The sequence below is a fragment of the Pleurodeles waltl genome, chromosome 6, assembly GCF_031143425.1.
Source record: "Pleurodeles waltl isolate 20211129_DDA chromosome 6, aPleWal1.hap1.20221129, whole genome shotgun sequence".
Lineage (NCBI taxonomy): Eukaryota > Metazoa > Chordata > Amphibia > Caudata > Salamandridae > Pleurodeles > Pleurodeles waltl.
Window position 1 is genome coordinate 1,484,672,784 of NC_090445.1, and position 22,752 is coordinate 1,484,695,535.

Below are 22,752 nucleotides of genomic sequence, written 5' to 3' on the forward strand. Positions count from 1 at the left end.
TTGATTATACTTATAATTTATCATTTTTAGACTGCAAACTAGCAAGGTCTGGAATTCCAGGAACAATAGCATCTGTGGATGAAGAAAGTCGGAATGGTAAGAAAAAACACATTTTTTGGTTCATAAAAGTTTTCACAGCACACAAGTTGCCTTGACAATGTACAGAAAGATGGCATTGTAGTTATTAATATTTCCAAGAGCTCCTTAAATATACAAATGACAATATCACAAATAACTTTAAAGAAAGCAACACTAACATTAAATCTATTTCTAAGCCTACTATAGCTACTGCTATGATTAAAACGTATCCTACAAGTACTACTATGGCTGTAATGATTACAGCAAGAATAGTTACTCAATCAGGTGAACAGTGTAATATTTGCCAGGACCCAGCTGCATAATTTCAAAAACCCATTTGCTTCACAATAGCATCTGCTCCATTTTTAAGCAGTTCCCTTCAGCCTTGAAAGCAGCCCAGAAAATGAGCAGAACCAATTACAGTCTTGAGCTGTATGGTATAGAATCATACAATGGCATGAAGAAAATAATAAACTAAACAATTGGCAGAATTAAGCAAAAAATATGCCAAGTAAGGACAATGCAATTATAATTTCCTACTCTTTCCAAGATAAACTAAATGAAGAATCACGTTACTTTCAATTGTGTTTGAAACTGTTATTCATGAAGAAATGTCTTAAGTTGTAAAATGAGAATAAATATGCAAAAACGTGTAACAGAAATACAACTTGAAATTTCCTAACAAAATGGAATGTGTTAGGGGGTTTAGTGTGAATTGGACAATGTAAAACAGAGCATATTTTTGAATTTTGGGTGTAATGATTCACATTTTGCTGTTGTCAATTAAATAAGGAATCAAAAGTCATAGCTTTTGAAAACAAAACATTGGGGGTGATTCTAACTCTGGCGGGCGGCGGAGGCCGCCCGCCAGAGTTCCCCCTCCAGAATACCGCTCCGCGGTCGGAAGACCGCTGCGGTGATTCTGGGTTTTACACTGGGCTGGCGGGCGACCGCCAAAAGGGCACCCGCCAGCCCAGTGTAAAACTACCTTCCCACGAGGACGCCGGCCCTGAATGGAGCCAGCGGAGTGGGAAGGTGCGACGGGTGCAGTGGCACCCGTCGCGAATTTCACTGTCTGCAATGCAGACAGTGAAATTCTTTGTGGGGCCCTCTTACGGGGGCCCTCTTACAGGGGCCCCTGCAGTGCCCATGCCATTGGCATGGGCACTGCATGGGCCCCCAGGGGCCACACGACACCCCATACCGCCATCCTGTTCCTGGCGGGCGAACCGCCAGGAACAGGATGGCGGTTCTGGGGTGGCTGAATCCCCATGGCGGCGCAGCAAGCTGCGCCGCCATGGAGGATTCAAAAGGGCAGCGGAAAACCGGCGGGAGACCGCCGGTTTTCCACTTCTGACCGCGGCCAAACCGCCGCGGTCAGAATGCCCTGCGGGGCACCGCCAGCCTGTTGGCGGTGCCCCCGTCATTTTAGCCCTGGCGGTCGACGACCGCCAGGGTTAGAATGACCCCCATTGTGTTGAATTGGTTTAAGAGACAATTCTGCAAGTATTATGCTAGCTCAGTATCAATGCAATTGCCATTATTAACCTATCATCCCATTTTCTGCCAGGATACCTCTAGTTGTTTCTCTCCTTAGCAGGATATGCATTGTAATAGAGCACTCTTTTGTAAATGTAATACAATTAACAAATATCTGTACAAACTCAAGGATTGTGTGAAAATGCAATTTCTTCCATCTCAGGGATTTAAGCTTTGCTTTATTGCGCCCTATATGCATGCAAAGATAGTGAGAGCTAAACAATAATTTGACTAATTTACAAGATGTCTTTCTAACAATCCAGTCCACTAAATTAAAACCATAGCAGAGTGGCTGCCAATTTCATATTTGTCATATTTATCAAATAGTGCCACTTGCAATTTATTTATCAGGTTATGAGTGGTTTCCAAACTTCCTTAAAGTCTTAACATACTTAAGCCATAAAGACCACTTCATAACAATAAGATTGTCAAACTGTTGATATTCCCTTTCTTGTTGGTACAACATTATGTAATTGTGTTAAAATTCTGGAAAGGCAATTAGCGCAAACAGAACTGAATAAAAATCTAATGGTAATCCCCATGAATTTTACCAAGCAAGATGAAGACTTCTGACCATTGCAGCACACCCACACCATCTGTGCCTATGTTAATGTTTGTACAAGAAATTACCTTCCAAATATATTAGGTGTTTTTATCTAAAGTGCTATATCTTTCTCTCCTGGTGCTGTGAAACAATTACATTGTGCATCATAGAACATTTACGTCTATCAACCAACATGAGGGCAAACTCTTGGTATTCAACACCTTGCAAAAATTGAGGTTGTGACCATTATACCTCAAGGTCTCAAAACAAAGCAAAACATGAAACTATCACAAATGGTGGGCACATACAGAATTGCAGTTCAAATCTACGTACTTTGGATGCAACAAAAGAAAAGTAGGTATGCAAACTCGAGGCAACCATTTCCTCAATTCAATCGTGCCTCTCGTGCCTAATAACACTGATAATTACAAATAGGGATTAAAGTTATGACTGTGGGAAAACATGCAATACTCTGATGAAAAGGTTATAAGAAATTAACTATGGTAACCTTGTCAAACTAAGTAGTTTCCATGTAAGCAATTGATATGTTTTCATGTTTCCTTATGCATTTACTACCCAAAGGTATGTAACTTATTTGAAGGAGATGCTGCAAGAGGTTACTGCCATAAACATTTAAAAAAAAAAAAACAGAACTAACACTATGCCTTCTGTAAGGACCAAAGGAGTAGGTGGATATTTGATGTGTTTACTTCCATCTGGATTGATAAAGGGTTACTATTGATGATCATTTGTTTTCAGTCCAGTGATGAAAAAGCTCTTTTACAGTGTAAATTATATAACACTAACTATCTGGATTCATTTATTGACACACTTAAATAAGCCAATATCCCATCACTTTCTTGATGTTTTTAATAATAGCTTAGTATGATGTCAACTGGTCGCATAAGAGTGGAAACTACAATGAAGTGTATTTATTAACCAGTAATTTGAAAACACACAACTTATTTATTCAGAAACACTGAGGTTCCAATGATTTCTTAATATGCACTTGGATATCACATCTGTGGATTAGCCAAACTGAAACATAACCCAGCAAGAAGATTGAAGGCTTGGAATAATAGCAAAATATTGGACATTTTGGAGCTAAAGAATGCATGGTACATAAAAGGCTGCATATTATTATAATAAATATATATTAACTAGATCCTGCTAGATGCCACCATTCTTTAGGGTATATTACTGAGCAGCCAGCTCAGACATTAACTTAAAGATGTGATAGCAATGTATCTTCGGGTCCCTTGACTGAATGTTTAGTAAACATATTCAAAGCAATCTGTCTTGAGTATTTTTACACAGGCACAGCCTCCAAAGAGTAACTTAAATGTAAGTTTCACTGGAATCCTGATTTTATGGACTCCAAACATGTGACATTCATGCATGTGTGCTGAGACCTAAACTTTGTGAAAAGTTCTGAAATCCAAGGTGTGGCATTATAGTCTGGAGTGTCACACCAAGTGTCCTCCTTCAGACATTACACTGCTATGTATATTCAGGGACATATTCATGGAGTATTGATGACAGTGTCCCATTTTCTTGGTCTGTAGTAAGGGACAGCTCTTTATCCTGATCCCTACTGGCCTCATTTGAGCAGAATTCTGCAACCATAATGCTCCCTCACCCTTTGCTGATGTTCCTGAGTGGGTGGTGTGTGCAAGAAGTATATATATAATGCAGCTCATAGTGCAACACCGTGTTGAATGCAAGTGTGTGACTTTGAGGCAAGTGGGATCCATTTTGAATAATTCCTGGTAAAGTAGGGCATAGAACGGGGGTTTAGGAAGAGCTCCCAGGCTGCAAAAATTTATTGCAGGTTTTTCTGAGTTTTGGATTCAGTATCAGACAGTAAGATGTAGGAGGATGGACAGGAGCTGCTTTAGTTATTTGGCGGTTGTGCTTTAAGTAAAGACCCTCTAATTGCCTTTTCCTGAACATCATCATTTGGATTATTGAGAGGGTCAGGAGGTGAAGATAGTGTTCGCCTTTTTTGTGCATAGGTTAACCTCCAGGCAGGTCCTCCCCATTTGTTACTCCTAGAGAAGCTAGCCCTAAATGCTGATGGCTGTTTGGTGCAAAATCTTCATATATGTTCATTTTGTTTTGTGTTTCAGTTTGAGACACCAGGGATCATTGGCTGCTGTGAAAATCATCACCTGATGAGTGTCTGCTCTGCACCAGAGAGACACACTTAGAGAGGGTACTCATTTCAGAACCCTGATATTGGAATCAACATTCCAGGTCTATAAAATGTGGGACTGATAATTCTGCACTTGTTCTCTGATTTCTCATTGATTGTTGAGGTGGGACTTCAAAGAATACCAGAGAAATTCCTGATATTCATGACCAGTATGCCAACAGCTGGTCTGCCGGAGGTGAGGAGACATCACTAAGAAAGTATGCAAGAAGCTGCTGGTTAAGTCATGGTACTGCCTCTGTGCTGGAGCCTGTCTAGACTTCTGATTAGGAAAATAACAAAAGGTACTAGTGCCAGAGGATATTCCCCAGAGGACCCTAGCTTTCGTGCATGAGTGGAAGGTACTGCCCAGAAGTAGGCACTAGTGTGGAAGCAAAGTAAGACCTGACAAGGGTACTAGAGTTGATCTCTCTGCTTCCCCGGTTGCTGTTAAGCCACAATCAGTGCACACCACCCAAGACAAAACAGAGGGATCAATTAGATGATGGCCCAAGTGGGTCTCCTTGTCTGTTTGTTGATCAAAATATAGCTGGTGCACTGTGCCCACCAAGCAGGTGAGAGAAAGAGAGAGAGCATGATGGCAAGATCCACAGCCACAGAGACTGCTACTGACATTCATGTCCTGTCCTGTGCTGACTTCCAGTAAGCAGAGGATTGCCAAAGACCAAAGCTTTACTAGCTGAAGAAGATAGACTCTTGGCATGTTTGTGTAGTAGGCCTTTGCTATGGGTCTGCCCCTCTCAGAGAATTCTGAGTCTGGACCTTCCGACAAGTTTCAAGAACCTCTCAAACAATATGTTAGGAAGGAATGTCCGTTGGACACTCACTCTGGAGTGAGGGCCTCACACAGGGGATCTCCTTGCCTTTGTGCTTTGGCAAACTCTGCAACTTTGAAGTTGTGTTCACCAAACATTGATAGTCTTTTGGCTTTAGGATAAGCTGTTATGCAGGTTACTAGTGACAGGGGCAATCAAGGACTGGCCTACAGCCCAAGCCACAGAAAACTGTTTACTCTATTCGCCGTGAGCCTGCATGTGTGGGGTTATTCTAAACCTGAGATATTTTTGCCTGTTTTACCTAGGTTTCCTGTTATAGAATGATGTGTCCAATTACATATATTTGTTTGTTATTTTGTTTGGGTATAATATAGCAATTCTTATTTATATATGATAAGCACTAGATTGGACTATCAATACTGCATGCTCTGAGTTTCTATTCCCTACACTACCTTCTGGGAAGCCTTGAAATGCTTGCTATACCATCAAATTCTGAAACAGAGTACTTGGTGCTCAGTGTGTACTGCCTTATTAGGTCAAGCTCTGGGACAGAAGTGGTTTAAGCACCATAGTTGGGACCAAGTAATCCTTGCTTGTTCTTGGCCTCCAAACATGTTCTGACGATATGGGAATATAAAAAATAGTCAGGAAACAAGGTCCAGGTCAGGTAATGTTAGGATTGATCCAAGCAGAGTTGAAGTGGGCCCCCTGAAGAAAGTTACTTTGGCACTTAGAAATATTTCTCACATCATTCAGTGTGAAGAGGTTGCATATGGTGTTCAATGACATTTTCATATGCTTGGACCAATTTGCATGTAGATGATTCTTCACATTTAATCTGACAAAAGAGCTCAGTTGAAAATTGTTGCTATCAATGGACAAAGTTGGATTGTAGTATAAAAACAGGTCTCATGGGTGGCTTGAAGATGGCCCTCTGTCCTAACTGTAGCTAAATAATACAATGTACCATTCTGAAGCCTTTAATGAATGAGGCAGAATTTAACTTTAGAGGGAGTAAGATGCAGCCAAGGTCTGTAGATTGCTTGGAAGAACCTCAATCTGACTTGTAGAAAAAACTTGTATCTTTCTTTACAAAGTGATAATGTTTTGTACCAGCTATCTACCAGTTGTCATTCCCTGTTCGAAAGTTCACAAATTATTGCCTGTGCCACAACTGGGTTGTTGGTGGGGCTGGTGCACCCTCTGTAATTGTTCTACACCACCACCTATGCCCTATTACTAGGCAACAGCTGAAACAGGTAAAATATTCACTGCTCTTTCAGACTAGAAAGAATGGTTTGCATATCAAGGTTTACTTACTCTAGAATTCCCCAAGAGTTTTTGATTTTCCCACAGTTTTTTTCTGTATGTTTTTTATGCATCATAATATTCATGTATTGAATACTGTGAGTTGTGTGTTGATGTTTATAATTACTACAAATGTGGGCTGTACATCTCAGACAGAAGCAGTGTGAATTGCTAACAGTGTCTATTGGTGGGTCAATAAGGGGTTCAGAATATGTGTTCATCCAATTTTCATCATCTTGTAGAGACCATGGAACAATTGTCAGATGTGCCAATTGATGTGATGTGACTCAATACAATAGTGTGTGAGACAGCTGTCAAAATGCTTACATGGTGAATGCTAAAGAAAAGGCAGTGCTTACATTTGAAAAGGTGCATTGTGTGAGGAGAGGTGAGGGGAAGGAGAAGCAAGAGGATTGTGAAGGTGAAAGTGAAAGGAGGGTGATAAAGATTGAAGAGATGAAATATGAGCTATACAGATGCTGGATTTGAAAAAGATATCAGGAAAAAAGAGTATAGGTGTTTAACTGACGGACGACAGAAGAAAGTGGTGTGAAGTGGACAACTGGAATGACTGAGACATTCCATACACAATGACCCCATCCACAGAATTTAGTCATATTTATTTCATAGTCAGATTAAAATGTTTAAATGACTTTGTATGTGTTTATATTTATATATTACTCAGTGGCATTATTCACTGATTAGTTAAGGTACAAACATTTTGGATTGTTCATGACTTTGGTGTCATTTGATGAATCTTCACAAACATTTCCAAAAAAAGTCTTACAAACCTCAGTTCCATCCTGGAAAGATTCAGGATGATCTGTAATCTGCAAAGCGGGAGCCAAGAAAAAAAGGAGGGATTCTAAAATACATTTTTCCAATGCAAATTTTCCAAAGGAATTTAATTTGAGAGAGGAGGGGCATTAAAAGACGCAGGAACACCAACCGTGGGGCTGATGTAAATATTTTGTGGTGGGGAATGTGCCCCCCCAAAGTCATTAAATGGCCCGGGACCCGATCCCCAGGATCCAAAGAAAAATTAAGATGGAGAGGGTAGCACCCGGCCCTCTCTCCTCATAATATGGCTTGCAGGACTTTATCCCCTGGGTCCCAAATCTTGCCTGTGTCCCAAAGACCCTGACCTCCAGGACACTATTGTTCCTTTCCTTGGAAAGCAGGGGTAGGGAATAGAAATATAACTCCCTTCCCACGTTCATAGGAACATAGGTGTGCTAAGTGCCAGGATTGGTGCTGCCTGGGAAGATGATGGTGTCATGGTGTCAATGGGCCCACTCTGCAGCCTCCAACAGCTCATAGTGTGTTATGGGTGTCCCTGGGAACAAGGTCACCCAGAAAAATAATACCTTTCTCCTCTCCTGTCTGCACCCAAGTGAAGTGCTGGGTGTGAAGCTGACAGTGCTGCGGGGGCCAATGGCCTCCTCCCACAGACCCCAGTGTCTCAAAAGGTATTGGCTGCCAGTGATGGGACAAGACCACCCACTCTCAAAAAAATAACAGCAACTGTAAGTGTGGCCAGGTCCTTGATGAATAGGGCCTGCGTGCAGGAAGCCAGTGGGACTGTGTTTTAACTAAGGGTGGGTGGAGCTCATGGAGTTCTACTCTGTGGCGATCTGTGGAATTATCTTAAAGCTCTGTGAAATTCTGTGGAGTTCTGTGTGCGGTGGAATGCCACCAGGTCCTAACATACATGAGGTTCTGTGCAGCCATACCACTGCACAGTTGAAGTAAAGCGTATGCCAATATGGAAAATGCAGGTACACTCTAACCTGGCACATGACTGGGTGCATGTACTGGAAGTCTGACAATACTATGAACTAATGCCACTCCTACTTGAGGGGCAGCACTGATGTCTGCTGTCTGTGCTGGCACTGACATACTGCCACCACTTTCAGTGCAGGTACATGCCTTTGTTGTAGCCAGGCAGTTCCTTCCGCTCTGTCACTCTAGATTCTATGCACGAGGTGCCATGATGACAGTGCAGAAATGCAGCTGATCCTGGTCCTCAGCAACTATGTTCTATGGAGTTGAACGGTCCATTATAGGGATTTCTGTGTGATAGAAACTCTTAAAAAAAGATGTCTATCAATTGCTGGTTGTAGAAAAGTCCTCCTTTTTTCCCTAGTCACGACCAAACTTTTTGGACAGAAACTGGTGTTTACTGACTCTTGGCTGTGCCCTGAGTACTGCTTACCAGTCCCAGTGCCAGTGCTCTGTGTAAAGTGTATATGCAAATTAGGCTAATTATAATTGTCAATAATAACCTACCTATAACTCCCTGGTATATGGTAGGGCATTTAGGTTTAGGGACCCCAGCTTATGTAGTGCACCCGTAGGTGCACTACGAGGTGCCCATTGTCAATGTAAAGGCAGCCCTGCCTTGCTGGCTGCTTTTAAACTAAAGTTATACACAAATTCGACTTTTGAAATAAATGTACTTTCAAAGTCTTCAGCTACCTTATTTTAACTTATAAGTCACCCCTAAGGTGTGCCCTATGTGCCCCTAGGGTTGGGTGCCATGTAACATAGTTGCTCCCTGGGACTGATTTTTGCCACACTTCATCACAGGGGAAAGGACACCGCATATGTTTGGAGAACAAGGACCCCCCTGTTTTCACCCAGGACCAATGATAAAACTGGCCGAGCTGCACCCACACCTCAGATCCCAACAAGGAAGAACATCAGAAGAAGAAGGACCACCCCGCTGGACTCGTGCCTGCACTTGGACACTGCACTCTGAAGGACTGCACCAGATGAACACTTGGGCTCCACCACAAGAATGACTTTGCCTGGCTTCAACTGGTTCAAGGAGGGACTCCATGTTTGCTACAGGTGAAAACTTGCTAACCAGAGTCCCATGCATCAACTCCTGAAGAAACTGACCAGCTGGCCACTGTCCAGTGGCCAATGTGGAGTATGTACCAGCAATTCAGAGCTTCTCGAACCTTGGGGTGAGCTGTGGACACTGAAAAAACCTTAAAAGACCTTCTGGAAGAAGATTCAGAAGTTTGAAGAACTTTTTGAAAAAAAGAACCATAAAGGGACTGACCTACCGCGGCAACTCAAGCCAGCTTCCTTCAACCGTGACCCGGCCTGACTCGAAGGTTCATCCTGGTGAAGACAAAGTGACTAAACCCAAACATAGGAAGTTGACCAGCACCTACTGCACTGGGTATCCGAAGAGGGCTCAAGGGACGTCAGATCAAGATTCGGTTTGGCCCCCGGTCGAAGGATTTCATTAAAAAAAATAGCCTAAGTCCAAACGTAGAAATTTTCACTGATGGATCCCGCGAGACGTATCCGAGGAAGGGCTCCTGGAGGTCGGATTGGAATGGTGACTTGGGGCCAGATGTATGAAACTTTTTTGCACTCGCAAACGGTGCGAAACGCAAAAATCGGCCGTTTGCGAGTGCAAAAAAGAGGTCTGCGTTGCATGAAAGGCATTTGAAGACCAAAAACAAGAAATCTCAAAAATTTTGATTTTTTGCATTGCGACCCGGTTTTGCGAGTCACATTTTGCGATTCGGTATTTCCAGTAGGAAATTGCGAGGCGCAAATTGTGAGTCGCAAAATCCAAGTCGCAAAGAGATGCATCAAAAAATCACAAATTGCAATTTTTCGCAGAATGGCATTTTGCACATGCAAAATACCATTAACTGAAACCAGGTGGTAACCAGGTGCAAAATTTGAAAGTGCATTTAAAATGCATTTTTAAATTTTACATGTAAAGCACACATGCCCTTTTGGCATGTGTGCACCTTACATGCCCCCCCCAAAATGTTTTGGGGTACAGCAGAGGGGACCTTAGCCCCCCAGCACCCTGCGGTTTTGCATTTCCCAAATTGTGATTTCTGGTTCAGAAATCGCTATTTTGGAAATGCAAAAAATTTGCAGATATTGGCCAAACGGCCCATAGCTGCGAATGGGGCCGGTATCGCAATTTGCTATTCGGTAACAGCATTTGCGATTTTTAAGAAATCGCTATTACCAATTCGCAAATGTGATACATGGCACTTTGCGAGTCGGAAATAGTGATTTCTTAAAAATCGCTATTTCCGAATCGCAAAGGGCCGTGATGATACATCTGGCTCTTGGTCCTGCTGAAGAAAATCTTCAAGAAAATTAGTAAGTCCAAAGGTAAATATTTGGCCTAAGCCTCCCGCTTGCTGTAGCCGAGCAGATGCGACCGGATGACCATATTGGCGTTATTTGTTTCTATATTCTTTAAAAAATTATTCCTTAGGTTCCCTTTCTCCGATTTGATTCATTTTGGTTTCATTTGAAAGATAAAAATATTTCCTATTTTTATAAATTGGTTTTGGATTTTTAAACTATTTCCTGTGTTTAATCACTGTTTTGTGACAATTGAATGCTTTACACTTTGTCTCCTAAGTTAAGCTTTGTCGCTCGTTGACAAGCTACCAAAGGTTGAGCTGGGGTTAATTTATTGAGACCTAACTGAACCTGTTGGGGGTTAGTGGCCTATTGCTAAGGGTAGGCACTTAACTGCCCTTACCAATACCTGTACGAAAGTACCATCTTGCATGTTACCCCCATTTTCACAGTATGTATGTTTCTTTTTGCCCATGTGTCACTGGGATCCTGCTAGGCTGGACCCCAGTGCTCATAATGTATGCCCTGTATGTGTTCCCTGTGTGGTGCCTAACTGTATCACTGAGGCTCTGCTAACCAGAACCTCAGGGTTTATGCTCTCTCTGCTTTCTAAAATTGTCACTGCAGACTAGTGACTAATTTTACCAATGCTCATTGGCACACTGGAACACCCTTCTAATTCCCATGTATATGGTACCTAGGTACCCAGGGTATTGGGGTTCCAGGAGATCCCTATGGGCTGCAGCATTTCTTTTGCCACCCATAGGGAGCTCAGACAATTCTTACAGAAGACTGCCACTGCAGCCTGAGTGAAATAACGTTCACCGTATTTCACAGCCATTTTTCACTGCACGTAAGTCACCTACATGTCTAACCCTCACTTGGTGAAGGTTAGGTGCCAAGTTACTTAGTGTGTGGGCACCCTGGCACTAGCCAAGGTGCACCCACATTGTTCAGGGCAAATTCCCCGGACTTTGTGAGTGCGGGGACACCATTACACACATGCACTACATATAGGTCACTACCTATATGTAGCATCACAATGGTAACTCCGAACATGGCCATGTAACATGTCTAGGATCATGGCATTGTCACCTCAATACCATTCTGTTATTGGGGGGACAATTCCATGCATCTTCGGGTCTCTAGCACAGAACCCGGGTACTGGCAAACTGCCTTTCCAGGGTTTCACTGCAGCTGCTGCTGCTGCCGACCCCTCAGACAGGTTTCTGCCCCCCTGGGGTCTGGGTAGCCCAGTCCTAGGAAGGCAGAACAAAGGATTTCCTCTGAGAGAGGGTGTTACACCCTCTCCCTTTGGAAATAGGTGTTAAGGGCTGGGGAGGAGTAGCCTCCCCCAGCCTCTGGAAATGCTTTGATGGGCACAGATGGTGCCCATCTCTGCATAAGCCAGTCTACACCAGTTCAGGGATCCACCAGCCCTGCTCTGGCGCGAAACTGGACAAAGGAAAGGGAAGTGACCACTCCCCTGACCTGCACCTCCCAGGGGAGGTGTCCAGAGTTCCTCCAGTGTGTCCCAGAACTCTGCCATCTTGGATTCAGAGGTGTTGGGGCACAATGGACAGCTCTGAGTGGCCAGTGCCAGCAGGTGATGTCAGAGATCCCTCTTGATATGTGCTTACCTCTGTCAGTAGCCAAGCCTTTTTTCTTGGTAGCCAAACCTCCTTTTCTGGCTATTTAGGGTCTCTCCTCTGGGCTATTCCACATATAACGAATGCAAGAGCTCACCAGATTTCCTCTGCACTTCCCTCTTTGACTTCTGCCAAGGATAGACCGCTGACTGCTCCAGGATGCCTGCAAAGCCACAACAAAGTAGCAAGAAGACTACTAGCAACATTGTAGCGCCTCATCCTGCCAGCTTTCTCAACTGTTTCCTGGTGGTGCATGCTCAGAGGGCTGTCTGCCTTCACCCTGCACTGGAAGCCAAGAAGAAATCTCCCATGGGTTGACTGAATCTTCCCCCTGCCAACGCAGGCACCAAACTTCTGCATCACCGGTCCTCTGGGTCCCCTCTCATCCTGACGAGCGTTGTCCCTGGGACACAGGAGCTGGGTCCAAGTGTCTCCCACAGTCCAGTGGCCCTTCTGTCCAAAGTTGGTGGAGGTAAGTCCTTGCCTCCCCACGCCATACAGCAAACCTGTGTACTGCGTGATTTGCAGCTGCTCCGGCTTCTGTGTACTTTTCCAAGGATTCCTTTGTGCACAGCCTAGCCTGGGTCCCCAGCACTCCGTCCTGCATTGCCCAACTCGCTGAGTTGGACTTCGACGTCGTGGGACCCTCCTTTGTAACTCTGAGTCGACTGCTTTCCTCAGATCTTCTAAGTGCCTTCTTCTGTACTTCTGCAGGTGCTGCCTGCTTCTGTGGGGGCTCCCTGAGTTGCTGAGCGCCCCCTCTGTCTCCTCCTCCAAGGGACGACATCCTGGTCCTTCCTGGTCCCCAGCAGCATCCAAAATCCTCATCCGCGACTCTTGCAGCTAGCAAGGCTTGTTTGTGGTATTTCTGCCTGGAAACACTTCTGCAACCTCCAGCATGCCGTGGGACATCTTCCATCCAAAGGATAAGTTGGAAAAAAAGGACACAAATTTGGTGTGGGTAGCTTATGTGCACAAAAGTTAATGAGGGCCTAAGTGTGAGCTGACCCAAATAGCCAAAAAAAGGCCTGGCACCTGAGGGGGAAAATGCCTGGCGGTGAAGGGATTAAGGGCCAGATGTAGCAAATTCTGGCATTGCGACTCGCAATTTGCGAGTCGCAATGCTGGATGCAGGATGGTGTCCCTGACACCATATGCGAGTCGCAAGGGGGTCGCAAAGGCCCACCTCATTAATATTAATGAGGTGGGTTGCACTTTGCGACCCCCTTGTGAGTCGCAGCACTCACAGGGATAGTGGCCTGCTGGAGACAGCAGACTACCATATCTGTGACTGCTTTTCAATAAACCAGTTTTTTTTTTTTTTGTAATGTAGCCTGTTTTCCTTAAAAGAAAATGAGTTGCATTACACACACAAAAATTAAACACCCCTTCCTATTTGGGAGTCACATTCCCATTTTGCGAGTCGGTAACCAGGTTACCGACTCACAAAATGGGAATGGGCAACGCGAGGTGGGTTTTGCGCCCGAAAACAGCGATTTTTGCTGTTTGCGAGGCGCAAAAGCCTTGCTACATCTAGCCCTAAGACTGTTAATTTCATTGCCTTAATGGAAAACAATATTTAGAGAATATTCCATTTTGGCCTAGATTTGGCTTTGGGTCCGGTGTAAATTCTGATCCCTGAATTTGCTGTGGGAAATGATTTCTGAACAACATGGTAATTACGACACCACCTTCAATTTTACTCTGGCAGGTCAAACTAACCCAAACATATGAGGAGGAAACACACAGCAAACTTTGATACATACAGAATTCAGATATTACAAAGACTTCTTATAAGTGTAATTTTTTACAAAAGCAGTTGTGCCTTATAATTCAAATACCATACAAAATATATGCATAGGTAAGTATTGTTTTTTAAGTGTCAGATAATTACAAATAAACATTATTGTTGCTTTATTACGTCCGCACTACCTGTTGAAATACATATTGGCAATAGATCCTTCAACACAGTGCAACTATTTTTAATTTTATTCAGCTAGTTAAAATTTTTGCTTGAAAGTTTAGTTTTCATGTGTCTGTGGTTTACATCATGTTTGGCTGCAGTTCACAATTCTATAGTGATTTCTATAGTTCACTGTATAGGGAAGAGACATGTCAATAGTAGAATTCTACTAGTTACTAATGTAAGATGGGATGCAACTACTAAATGTGACTCCAGACCCTACTGCTCTGAAGTCCAAGAACCATCTGTATTCTGGGCTGGACTGGAAACCTGAAGCAGTCCTGTCAAATATTGTCAGACCAGCCCTATAGGGTGCATAGCACGTGAGCCTGACCACTACAATGGGGCTCAGGGAGAGGTTCTCCACGCCAAGAAAATGTCGGGAAAAAACTGTGCATTCTACAACTCATTTTTTATTAGATATTCAGTTGTATTCATTTTTAAAGTATATTAAATGATGGCCTTACAGTGCACCAGCAATCTTCAGTGGGGCTCTTCAATTATACCCTCTAACTGTGCCTCTCATTGGTCCATAGCGACTTTTTTGAATGCATTTTGTTTGCTTTATAGTGCCTCTCTTATCAATGTAGGATTTTGAAACACTTTACATCACACATAAATACAAAGACATGAATCATGCATGTGTAAATCAGTGTATAGAAAATGACAAAAGAATCTAAAAGGTGTAGGATTCTTTTCATCCATACTGGTAGAAGTTTTTAAGAGTGCTTGGTCTGGGAAGCATAAATTCAGGATTCACAACGTAACACAGTGATTAGGGTTGATTTACTAATACCAATTCCTTTCTATTCCAACAACCCCTTTTCAGCAAAATTGGAATTATCAAAGACTCATAAAAAAACTAACTTTCCATCCTGTTCCATGCAGTTTGCCTGCAGCACTTTGATGGTAGTTCATATGTCACTGTGCTAGAATATGATTACAATTATAACTTATGAACTGCACAGTAACAAAAGGATCTCTGTGACAAAAGCAGTATCCCACTGAACATTGCACCTGGGATATTGTTCTGTGGTCCGCATAGTGTACGTTTTTTGCCACAGGCATAATATTCTCAATGCTTCCTTAGATGCTTCAAAACTGCCACTAGACAAAACTCCATCTCTCTCCAGCAGGTACATCAATCACCAGTTATTGTTGCCTGAAAACTGTTGGATGTACAATTAACTCAGAGCTTTTATAACTGCTGCACTGCTGTAAAACTGGCCCCTGAGTAAGTAAATGGCCCCCGCTCTTCCAACCTCCCAGGGAAACACCTGATGCCCAGTAGGGCCAGTCCAGCCTTGTCTGCATTTCCGCTATTGAACTAATGAAAATACATTAATTTCCTACGAAACACATCCCCTTTTCAGCACTAAATAGCTGTTTGTTGATTAGAAACAAAATAATTGTTCAGTTTCAGAAATGCAAATGTGGTTCTTCTGGCACCTTGGGGTGTTGGCCTTTTAGCCTTAAATAGATAAGGACCAAAGATCAGCTGGGGTGTGAGTTGCACCATGAAATTCACTTAGTATTCCATTCTGACACCTTCCTCACTTCTAGTAGCTTTTAGCTACGAAGCTTCATTGCTGGTATTATATATTTTTAAAATTTAATAAACAACCATAAAACGACCGAAATGAAAAATCAAACTGGATTGCCCATTCTTGCATTCTTATACATTTATTTTGTATGTTTGTTTAAATTATACCTCATTGTTACCAGTATAGAACAATTGTATAAAAATGAATTCGAGCTTCGTCGGTTTTCATTCACAACCACTCTGCGTGGAAAGTTATGCCCTTGCATCTTTGAAACCTGGTAATTTTAGGGTTTTAGGTTTTGTGGTATGCAAAAATATTGTAATTGTTTTACGTGAAATGCGTTCCATGTTCTGAAAATTGTGCACAATTTGTTTTCCTGTTATCTTGAGTAAACTTTCACTGTCTTGATATGCTATGCACAAAAAACAGCATACGACTGTTTTGCTGAAAACAGATCAATGAGATATTTATTATGTGAACCAGTCTGTGTTGGGCAAAACCCATATACAGCATTGGTTATGTGCAATGTCGAAAATTGTATATATTTTGAGTAATGTGAAATTTGAGAAATATGCAAAAGTATGCAGCTATCATTAAAGAAAATGTAATTTGGTTGAGAGTTTTGCAGTTGGCTGCATTTATTGGATGCAAGATGAATGTAGCTGCTTGCGGTTCTTGATCAAAAATTGAGGATATGAGTTTCATGATGTGTTTTATTTTTTATTTTGCTCAGGGATTATGGGCTACGCAGTTCAAGCCCCTTCCCCATTCTTATACTTTAAGTTAAATTTTCTTAGGAGGCAATACATTTTAGCAAACGGACACGTGTGTCACTCTCCAAGATTGCATTCCAATGTTCCCAATTGGAATAATATTGTACTGCTCTTTGTCCATATTTATTTTCACAGAATACCATTATTAATGCTGTGTGGACTGTTAGAGGTTGATTTACAAATCACTTTCCATAGGCTGATGTGACTTACACCTGAACATTAAGACTTAATTCATGATCAGTAACATCTCTGAATTGGACTTTCAAGGAGTGTGCTTTGCCTAAGACTGTTTCTGCAGTTAATGTCAATAAACTGTCATTGTGCTCCGTAGTATATATTACGTGCCTGGTTCGCAACGTTCACCATATACCTTTGTGTACACACACCATTGGCAAAACAAACTGTTTGATATTAAATACCATATGATCTCTGGTGCTGTCTCAACTACTTTTTAAACAAAATAATTCTAAAGTATCCTCACACATTTATGCTCACTACCAGATTGCATTACAGGGCATTGGGCTTCTGTTCTTGCAGATATGTTTTGACTTTAGATTCATGGCAGTAGGGATGCATGTGATCTTGCGATAGTAACAATGTATTTTTTTGTTTACCAGCGGCTGTCTGGATTCAGTAGACTTATCACTATTTCTAATTTGAACTGGTAATTGGTGACCTTGAGTTTCTGTTGGGGAGCATATGTGTGGTAAAAACAACATATGTTGATAAAATAGAGATAAAGGTGGCAGGGATTTCGAGCAGAGACTGTCAAAAGATGTTCAGGTTGTTGGACCAAGCCCTCTCTGAATGGTCATCCACAGACTTGTTGCCTTCTTCCTCCTATTTTTGCTGAATTTGTTTGCTGGCTTTAGGACTCTGTGCACTTTACCACTGCTACTCTGTGCTGAAGTGGTGTGCTCTCTCCCTAAAACAAGGGACACTGGCTTACACCCAACTGGCATTTTTAATTTACATATAAGTCACTAGTAAAGTGGTACTACATGTGCCCAGGGCCTGTAAATTAAATGCTACTGGTGAGCCTTTACCACATTTTGTGCCACACAGTTAGGCAGCCCTTTACACATGTTTCAGGCCTGCCATTGGAGAGACGGTATGTGCAGTTTTAAACTGCCATGTCAACCTGGCAAAATAAATCCATTGCTAGGATCGAGCCTTCCTTTTAATACATGCTATGTATTTTAAAGGTGGACATTTACTTTTAGGCTTTACATGTCTTGGTAGTGAAACACTCAAATTCATTTTTTCACTAGTGCAAAGGCTATCTCTCTTATAGGATAACATTAGAGTTGCCTTCTTACATTTTATAAGTGTAATTTCCAAATGGGAAAAGATAATCTGTTCATTATTGGTGTAGGAAAGTACCATCTTGCCTGGCATGTTACCCCCATATTTCACTGTATATATGTTGTTTTAGTGTATGTGTCACTGGGACCCTGCCAGCCAGGGCCCCAGTGCTCATAAGTGTGCCCTGTATGTTTTCCCTGTGTGATGACTAACTGTCTCACTGAGGCTCTGCTAACCAGAACCTCAGTGGTTATGCTCTCTCTGCTTTCTAAATTGTCACTAACAGGCTAGTGACCAATTTCACCAATTCACATTGGCATACTGGAACACCCTTATAATTCCCTACTATATGGTACTGAGGTACCAGGTACCAGGTATTGGGGTTCCAGGAGATCCCTATGGGCTGCAGCATTTCTTTTGCCACCCATAGGGAGCTCTGACAATTCTTACACAGGCCTGCCACTGCAGCCTGAGTGAAATAACGTCCACGTTATTTCACAGCTATTTACCACTGCACTTAAGTAACTTATAAGACACCTACATGTCTAACCTTTACCTGGTAAAGGTTGGGTGCTAAGTTACTTAGTGTGTGGGCACCCTGGCACTAGCTAAGGTGCCCCAACATCGCTCAGGGCAAATTCCCTGGACTTTGTGAGTGCAGGGACACCATTACACGCGTGCACTATACATAGGTCGCTACCTATATATAGCGTCACAATGGTAACTCCGAACATGGCCATGTAACATGTCTAAGATCATGGAATTGTCACCCCAATGCCATTGTGGCATTGGGGAGACAATTCCATGATCCCCTGAGTCTCTAGCACAGACCTGGGTACTGCCAAACAACCTTTCCCGGGGTTTCACTGCAGCTGCTGCTGCTGTCAACCCCTCAGACAGGTTTCTGCCCTCCTGGGGTCCAGCCAGGCTTGGCCCAGGAAGGCAGAACAAAGGACTTCCTCCCCTTTGGAAAAAGGTATCAGGGCTGGGGAGGAGTAGCCTCCCCCAGCCTCTGGAAATGCTTTGATGGGCACAGATGGTGCCCATCTCTGCATAAGCCAGTCTACACCGGTTCAGGGATCCCCCAGCCCTGCTCTGGCCTGAAACTGGACAAAGGAAAGGGGAGTGACCACTCCCCTGACCTGCACCTCCTAGGGGAGGTGCCCAGAGCTCCTCCAGTGTGCTCCAGACCTCTGCCATCTTGGAAAAAGAGGTGCTGCTGGCACATTGGACTGCTCTGAGTCAGAGACTCCTCCTGATAGGCTCTTACCTGTGTTGCTAGCCTATGCTCCTTCGTAGGTAGCCAAACCTCCTTTTCTGGCTATTTAGGGTCTCTGCTTTGGGGAATTCTTTAGATAATGCAAGAGCTCATCAGAGTTCCTCTGCATCTCTCTCTTCACCTTCTGCCAAAGGATCGACCGCTGACTGCTCAGGATGCCTGCAAAACCGCAACAAAGTAGCAAAGACAACTACTGCAACCTTGTATCGCTGATCTTGCCACTTTCTCGTCTGTTTCCTGGTGGTGCATGCTCTGGGGGTAGCCTGTCTCCTTCTTGCACCAGGAGCTCTGAAGAAATATCCTGTGGGTCGATGGAATCTTCCCCCTGCAACCGCAGGCAACAAAAGATTGCATCACCGGTCCTCTGGGTCCCCTCTTAGCACAACAAGCTTGGTCCCTGGAACTCAGCAACTCTGTCCAAGTGACTCTCACAGTCCGGTGACTCTTCACTCCAAGTTTGGTGGAGGTAAGTCCTTGCCTCCCCACTCTAGACTGCATTGCTGGGTACCGCGTGATTTGCAGCTGCTCCGGCTCCTGTGCATTCTTCCAGGATTTCCTTCTTGCACAGCCAAGTCTGGGTCCCCGACACGCTAACCTGCAGTGCACAACCTGCTGAGTTGTCCTCCGGCATCGTGGGACTCCCTTTTGTGTCTTCGGGTGAGCTCCAGTTCACTCCTCTTCGTAGTGCCTGTTCTGGTGCCTCTGCGGGTGCTGCCTGCTTCTGTGAGGGCTCCCTAACTTGCTGGGCACCCCCTCTGTCTCCTCTTCCAAGTGGCAACATCCTGGTCCCTCCTGGGCCACAGCAGCATCCAAAAACCCTAACCAAAACCCTTGCAGCTAGCAAGGCTTGTTTGTGGTCTTTCTGCATGGGAACAGCTCTGCAAGCTTCTTCACAATGTGGGACATCCATCCTCCAAAGGGAAAGTTCCTAGTCCTCTTCGTTCTTGCAGAATCCACAGCTTCTACCATCCAGTGGCAGCTTCTTTGCACCCTCAGCTGGCATTTCCTGGGCATCGGCCCAATCTCGACTTTGTTGTGACTCTTGGACTTGGTCCCCTTGTTCCACAGGTACTCTCATCTGGAAATCCACTTTGGTTGCATTGCTGGTGTTGGTCTTCCTTGCAGAATTCCCCTATCACGACTTCTGTGCTCTCTGGGGAATATAGGTGCACTTTACACCTACTTTTCAGGGTCTTGGGGTGGGCTATTTTTCTAACCCTCACTGTTTTCTTACAGTACCAGCGACCCTCTACAAACTCACATACGTTTGGGGTCCATTCGTGGTTCGCATTCCACTTTTGGAGTATATGGTTTGTGTTGCCCCTATACCTATGTGCTCCTATTGCAATCTACTGTAATTCTACATTGCTTGCATTACTTCCTTTTGCTATTACTGCATATTTTTGTTATTGTGTACATATATCTTGTGTATATTTAGCATCCTCATACTGAGGGTACTCACTGAAATACTTTTGGCATATTGTCATAAAAATAAAGTACCTTTATTTTTAGTGTATCTGTGTATTGTGTTTTCATGTGATATTGTGCATATGACACCAGTGGTATAGTAGGAGCTTTGCATGTCTCCTAGTTCAGCCTAAGCTGCTCTGCTATAGCTACCTTCTATCAGCCTAAGCTGCTAGAAACACCTCTTCTACACTAATAAGGGATAACTGGACCTGGTACAGAGTGTAAGTATCCCTTGGTACCCACTACAAGCCAGGCCATCCTCCTACAATTGGTGTCTCCGAAATCAGAATTTAAAAGCCTAACTTATGGTGAAGTCAGATTTTAAACTACAGTTCTGAAAATGCCACTTTTAGAAAGTTTAGATTTTCTTGCCATAGCCCCTTGGTGCCCGTAGCCTGTCTTGGGTCATATAACTGGGCGTAACTGACACACTTTATGGATTCCTCCCAAACAGTCACATAGTAATGGGATTAGGTGTGACTGAATGGGCTCTCTGCTGGCAAAATTGGGGAGTATAGCTTAGCACAGCCCCACTTGCAACTGAATAGCCTGCGCTCTGCCTTCACACAAAGGACCTAATGACCCCAAGTGTTACTGCAGCCAGCTTAGAGCCAGTGTAGGAGAGGCAGTTAGTTCCATGCACTTCAAAGACACTGGCCATCAAGATATAAAAAAAGGACTGCAAACACCAACTCTTTCTTGCACTTTTGGATCTGTGGATACTCTGCCAGGAAGAAGGACTTCTGTCCTTCCACTAGGAATGCTACTCTAAACTGATTCTCTGAAGCCACTGCTGCTCTCCTGTACTGACCTGCTACTGTCTTGCTTGGGGAAGAAGAACTGGTCCTGCAAATTCAGCATGAACACATGACCTCAGAATGACTCCAAGGGTTACTCTGCTGACCTCTTGACCTGAGCATCAGGGACTTGAAGGACTCCCCACACATTTCCTTCACTCAGCTGCAGTGAGATTTTGACCCACAAGTGATGCCTCTCAGCTCATCCTTTGTGCCGCTTACAGACTCTTTGAATAAAGCTTTTGGGCTCTTCCCCACTGTGAAGGGAGCCTGTTCACACCAGAACTGTGCTGCTTGCATGAAAATTCAGAATGAGCTGCCACCCACCAGTCTCTTCACACAGCAACCATTGATCTTCCATGGAAGAACACCACTACGAAGCTCAAGTTTGCCCATCCCTATCACCCTCCCTGCTTTCCCTGCCATGCCAACTAGTGCCTGCAGAGCTCTCCTTTCTCCTTGTAACACTCTTCATTACAAACTGGACTCTTTGCACAAAACATGAGAAGGTAACTCTTCAGTGGGACTAATTTGGGACTGCATCCAACTCACATTTCATCAAGGTTGACTTTCACTTGGTTCAGACTAGATAGCCATTGTTGGCGCTTTCAGCTTTTAGGTGCTATTTTACAGTTTATTCTTTAAAAATTCATAATTCTGGGTCTACTGATTGGTTAATTGGTGTTCTGGTCTTGTTTTATTTATTAAATCTATTTTTCAAACTTTTTGTGTGTTGTTTTCATTGCTTTACTGTTTGAAGTGTTGCACAAATAATTTACACATTGACTCTAAGTGATGCCTGACTGCTCTGTGCCATGCTACCAGGGGGCTGAGCTCAGGTTAATTTTGGGTTTGCTTGTGCCTTACCATCAGTAGGATTGTGGTTGCAGTTTGACCAGGGCTCACACTCCAGTCATCCAGAAACCTAATTTCTAAAAGTGTGGTAAGATCATCTTTTTATCAATATCATTCCATTTAAACAACCTGAATCTTAAGAAACATTGTGAATTTGCCCTCAACGTCCTAATATGTTTCCATATTGAAGATTTACAACATTTAGGAATTTGCAGAACTTTCCATATATGTGCTAAGAAACGTGTCTTTGTCAGGACTACATTTCTGACATGTTTCCAAAGAAGAAAGGGGTCAAAGATTATGTAAGTGAGTTGGTGTAGATAGCAGCACATGAAATGCATTCTGGTTTTCCTTTATGTCTATAAATGTGGTAGCATCAGTCCAATATTGAGAAATGAAGATATATTGTCTGAATTAAAATGTAACAACTTAAGAATATTCAGAAAGAACCTGTTTTGCAGATGGCATGCAGATTATTGCTTTAGAGAAATTCACTGAGCTATCTACTTTGAATGAGGGTTTAGAA

The 22,752-nt window shown here is 43.3% G+C and overlaps 1 protein-coding gene across 1 annotated transcript in view; it reads left to right on the top strand.

Annotated features, from left to right (window-relative positions):
• Nucleotides 1-22,752, top strand: part of PCDH15 (protocadherin related 15) — a 2,681,631-nt gene that overhangs the window by 540,128 nt on the left and 2,118,751 nt on the right. The window contains exon 3 of the mRNA XM_069240977.1: nt 31-96. Within this exon, the coding sequence (XP_069097078.1) occupies nt 31-96 (66 nt within the window). The remainder of the gene's footprint in view (nt 1-30; nt 97-22,752) is intronic.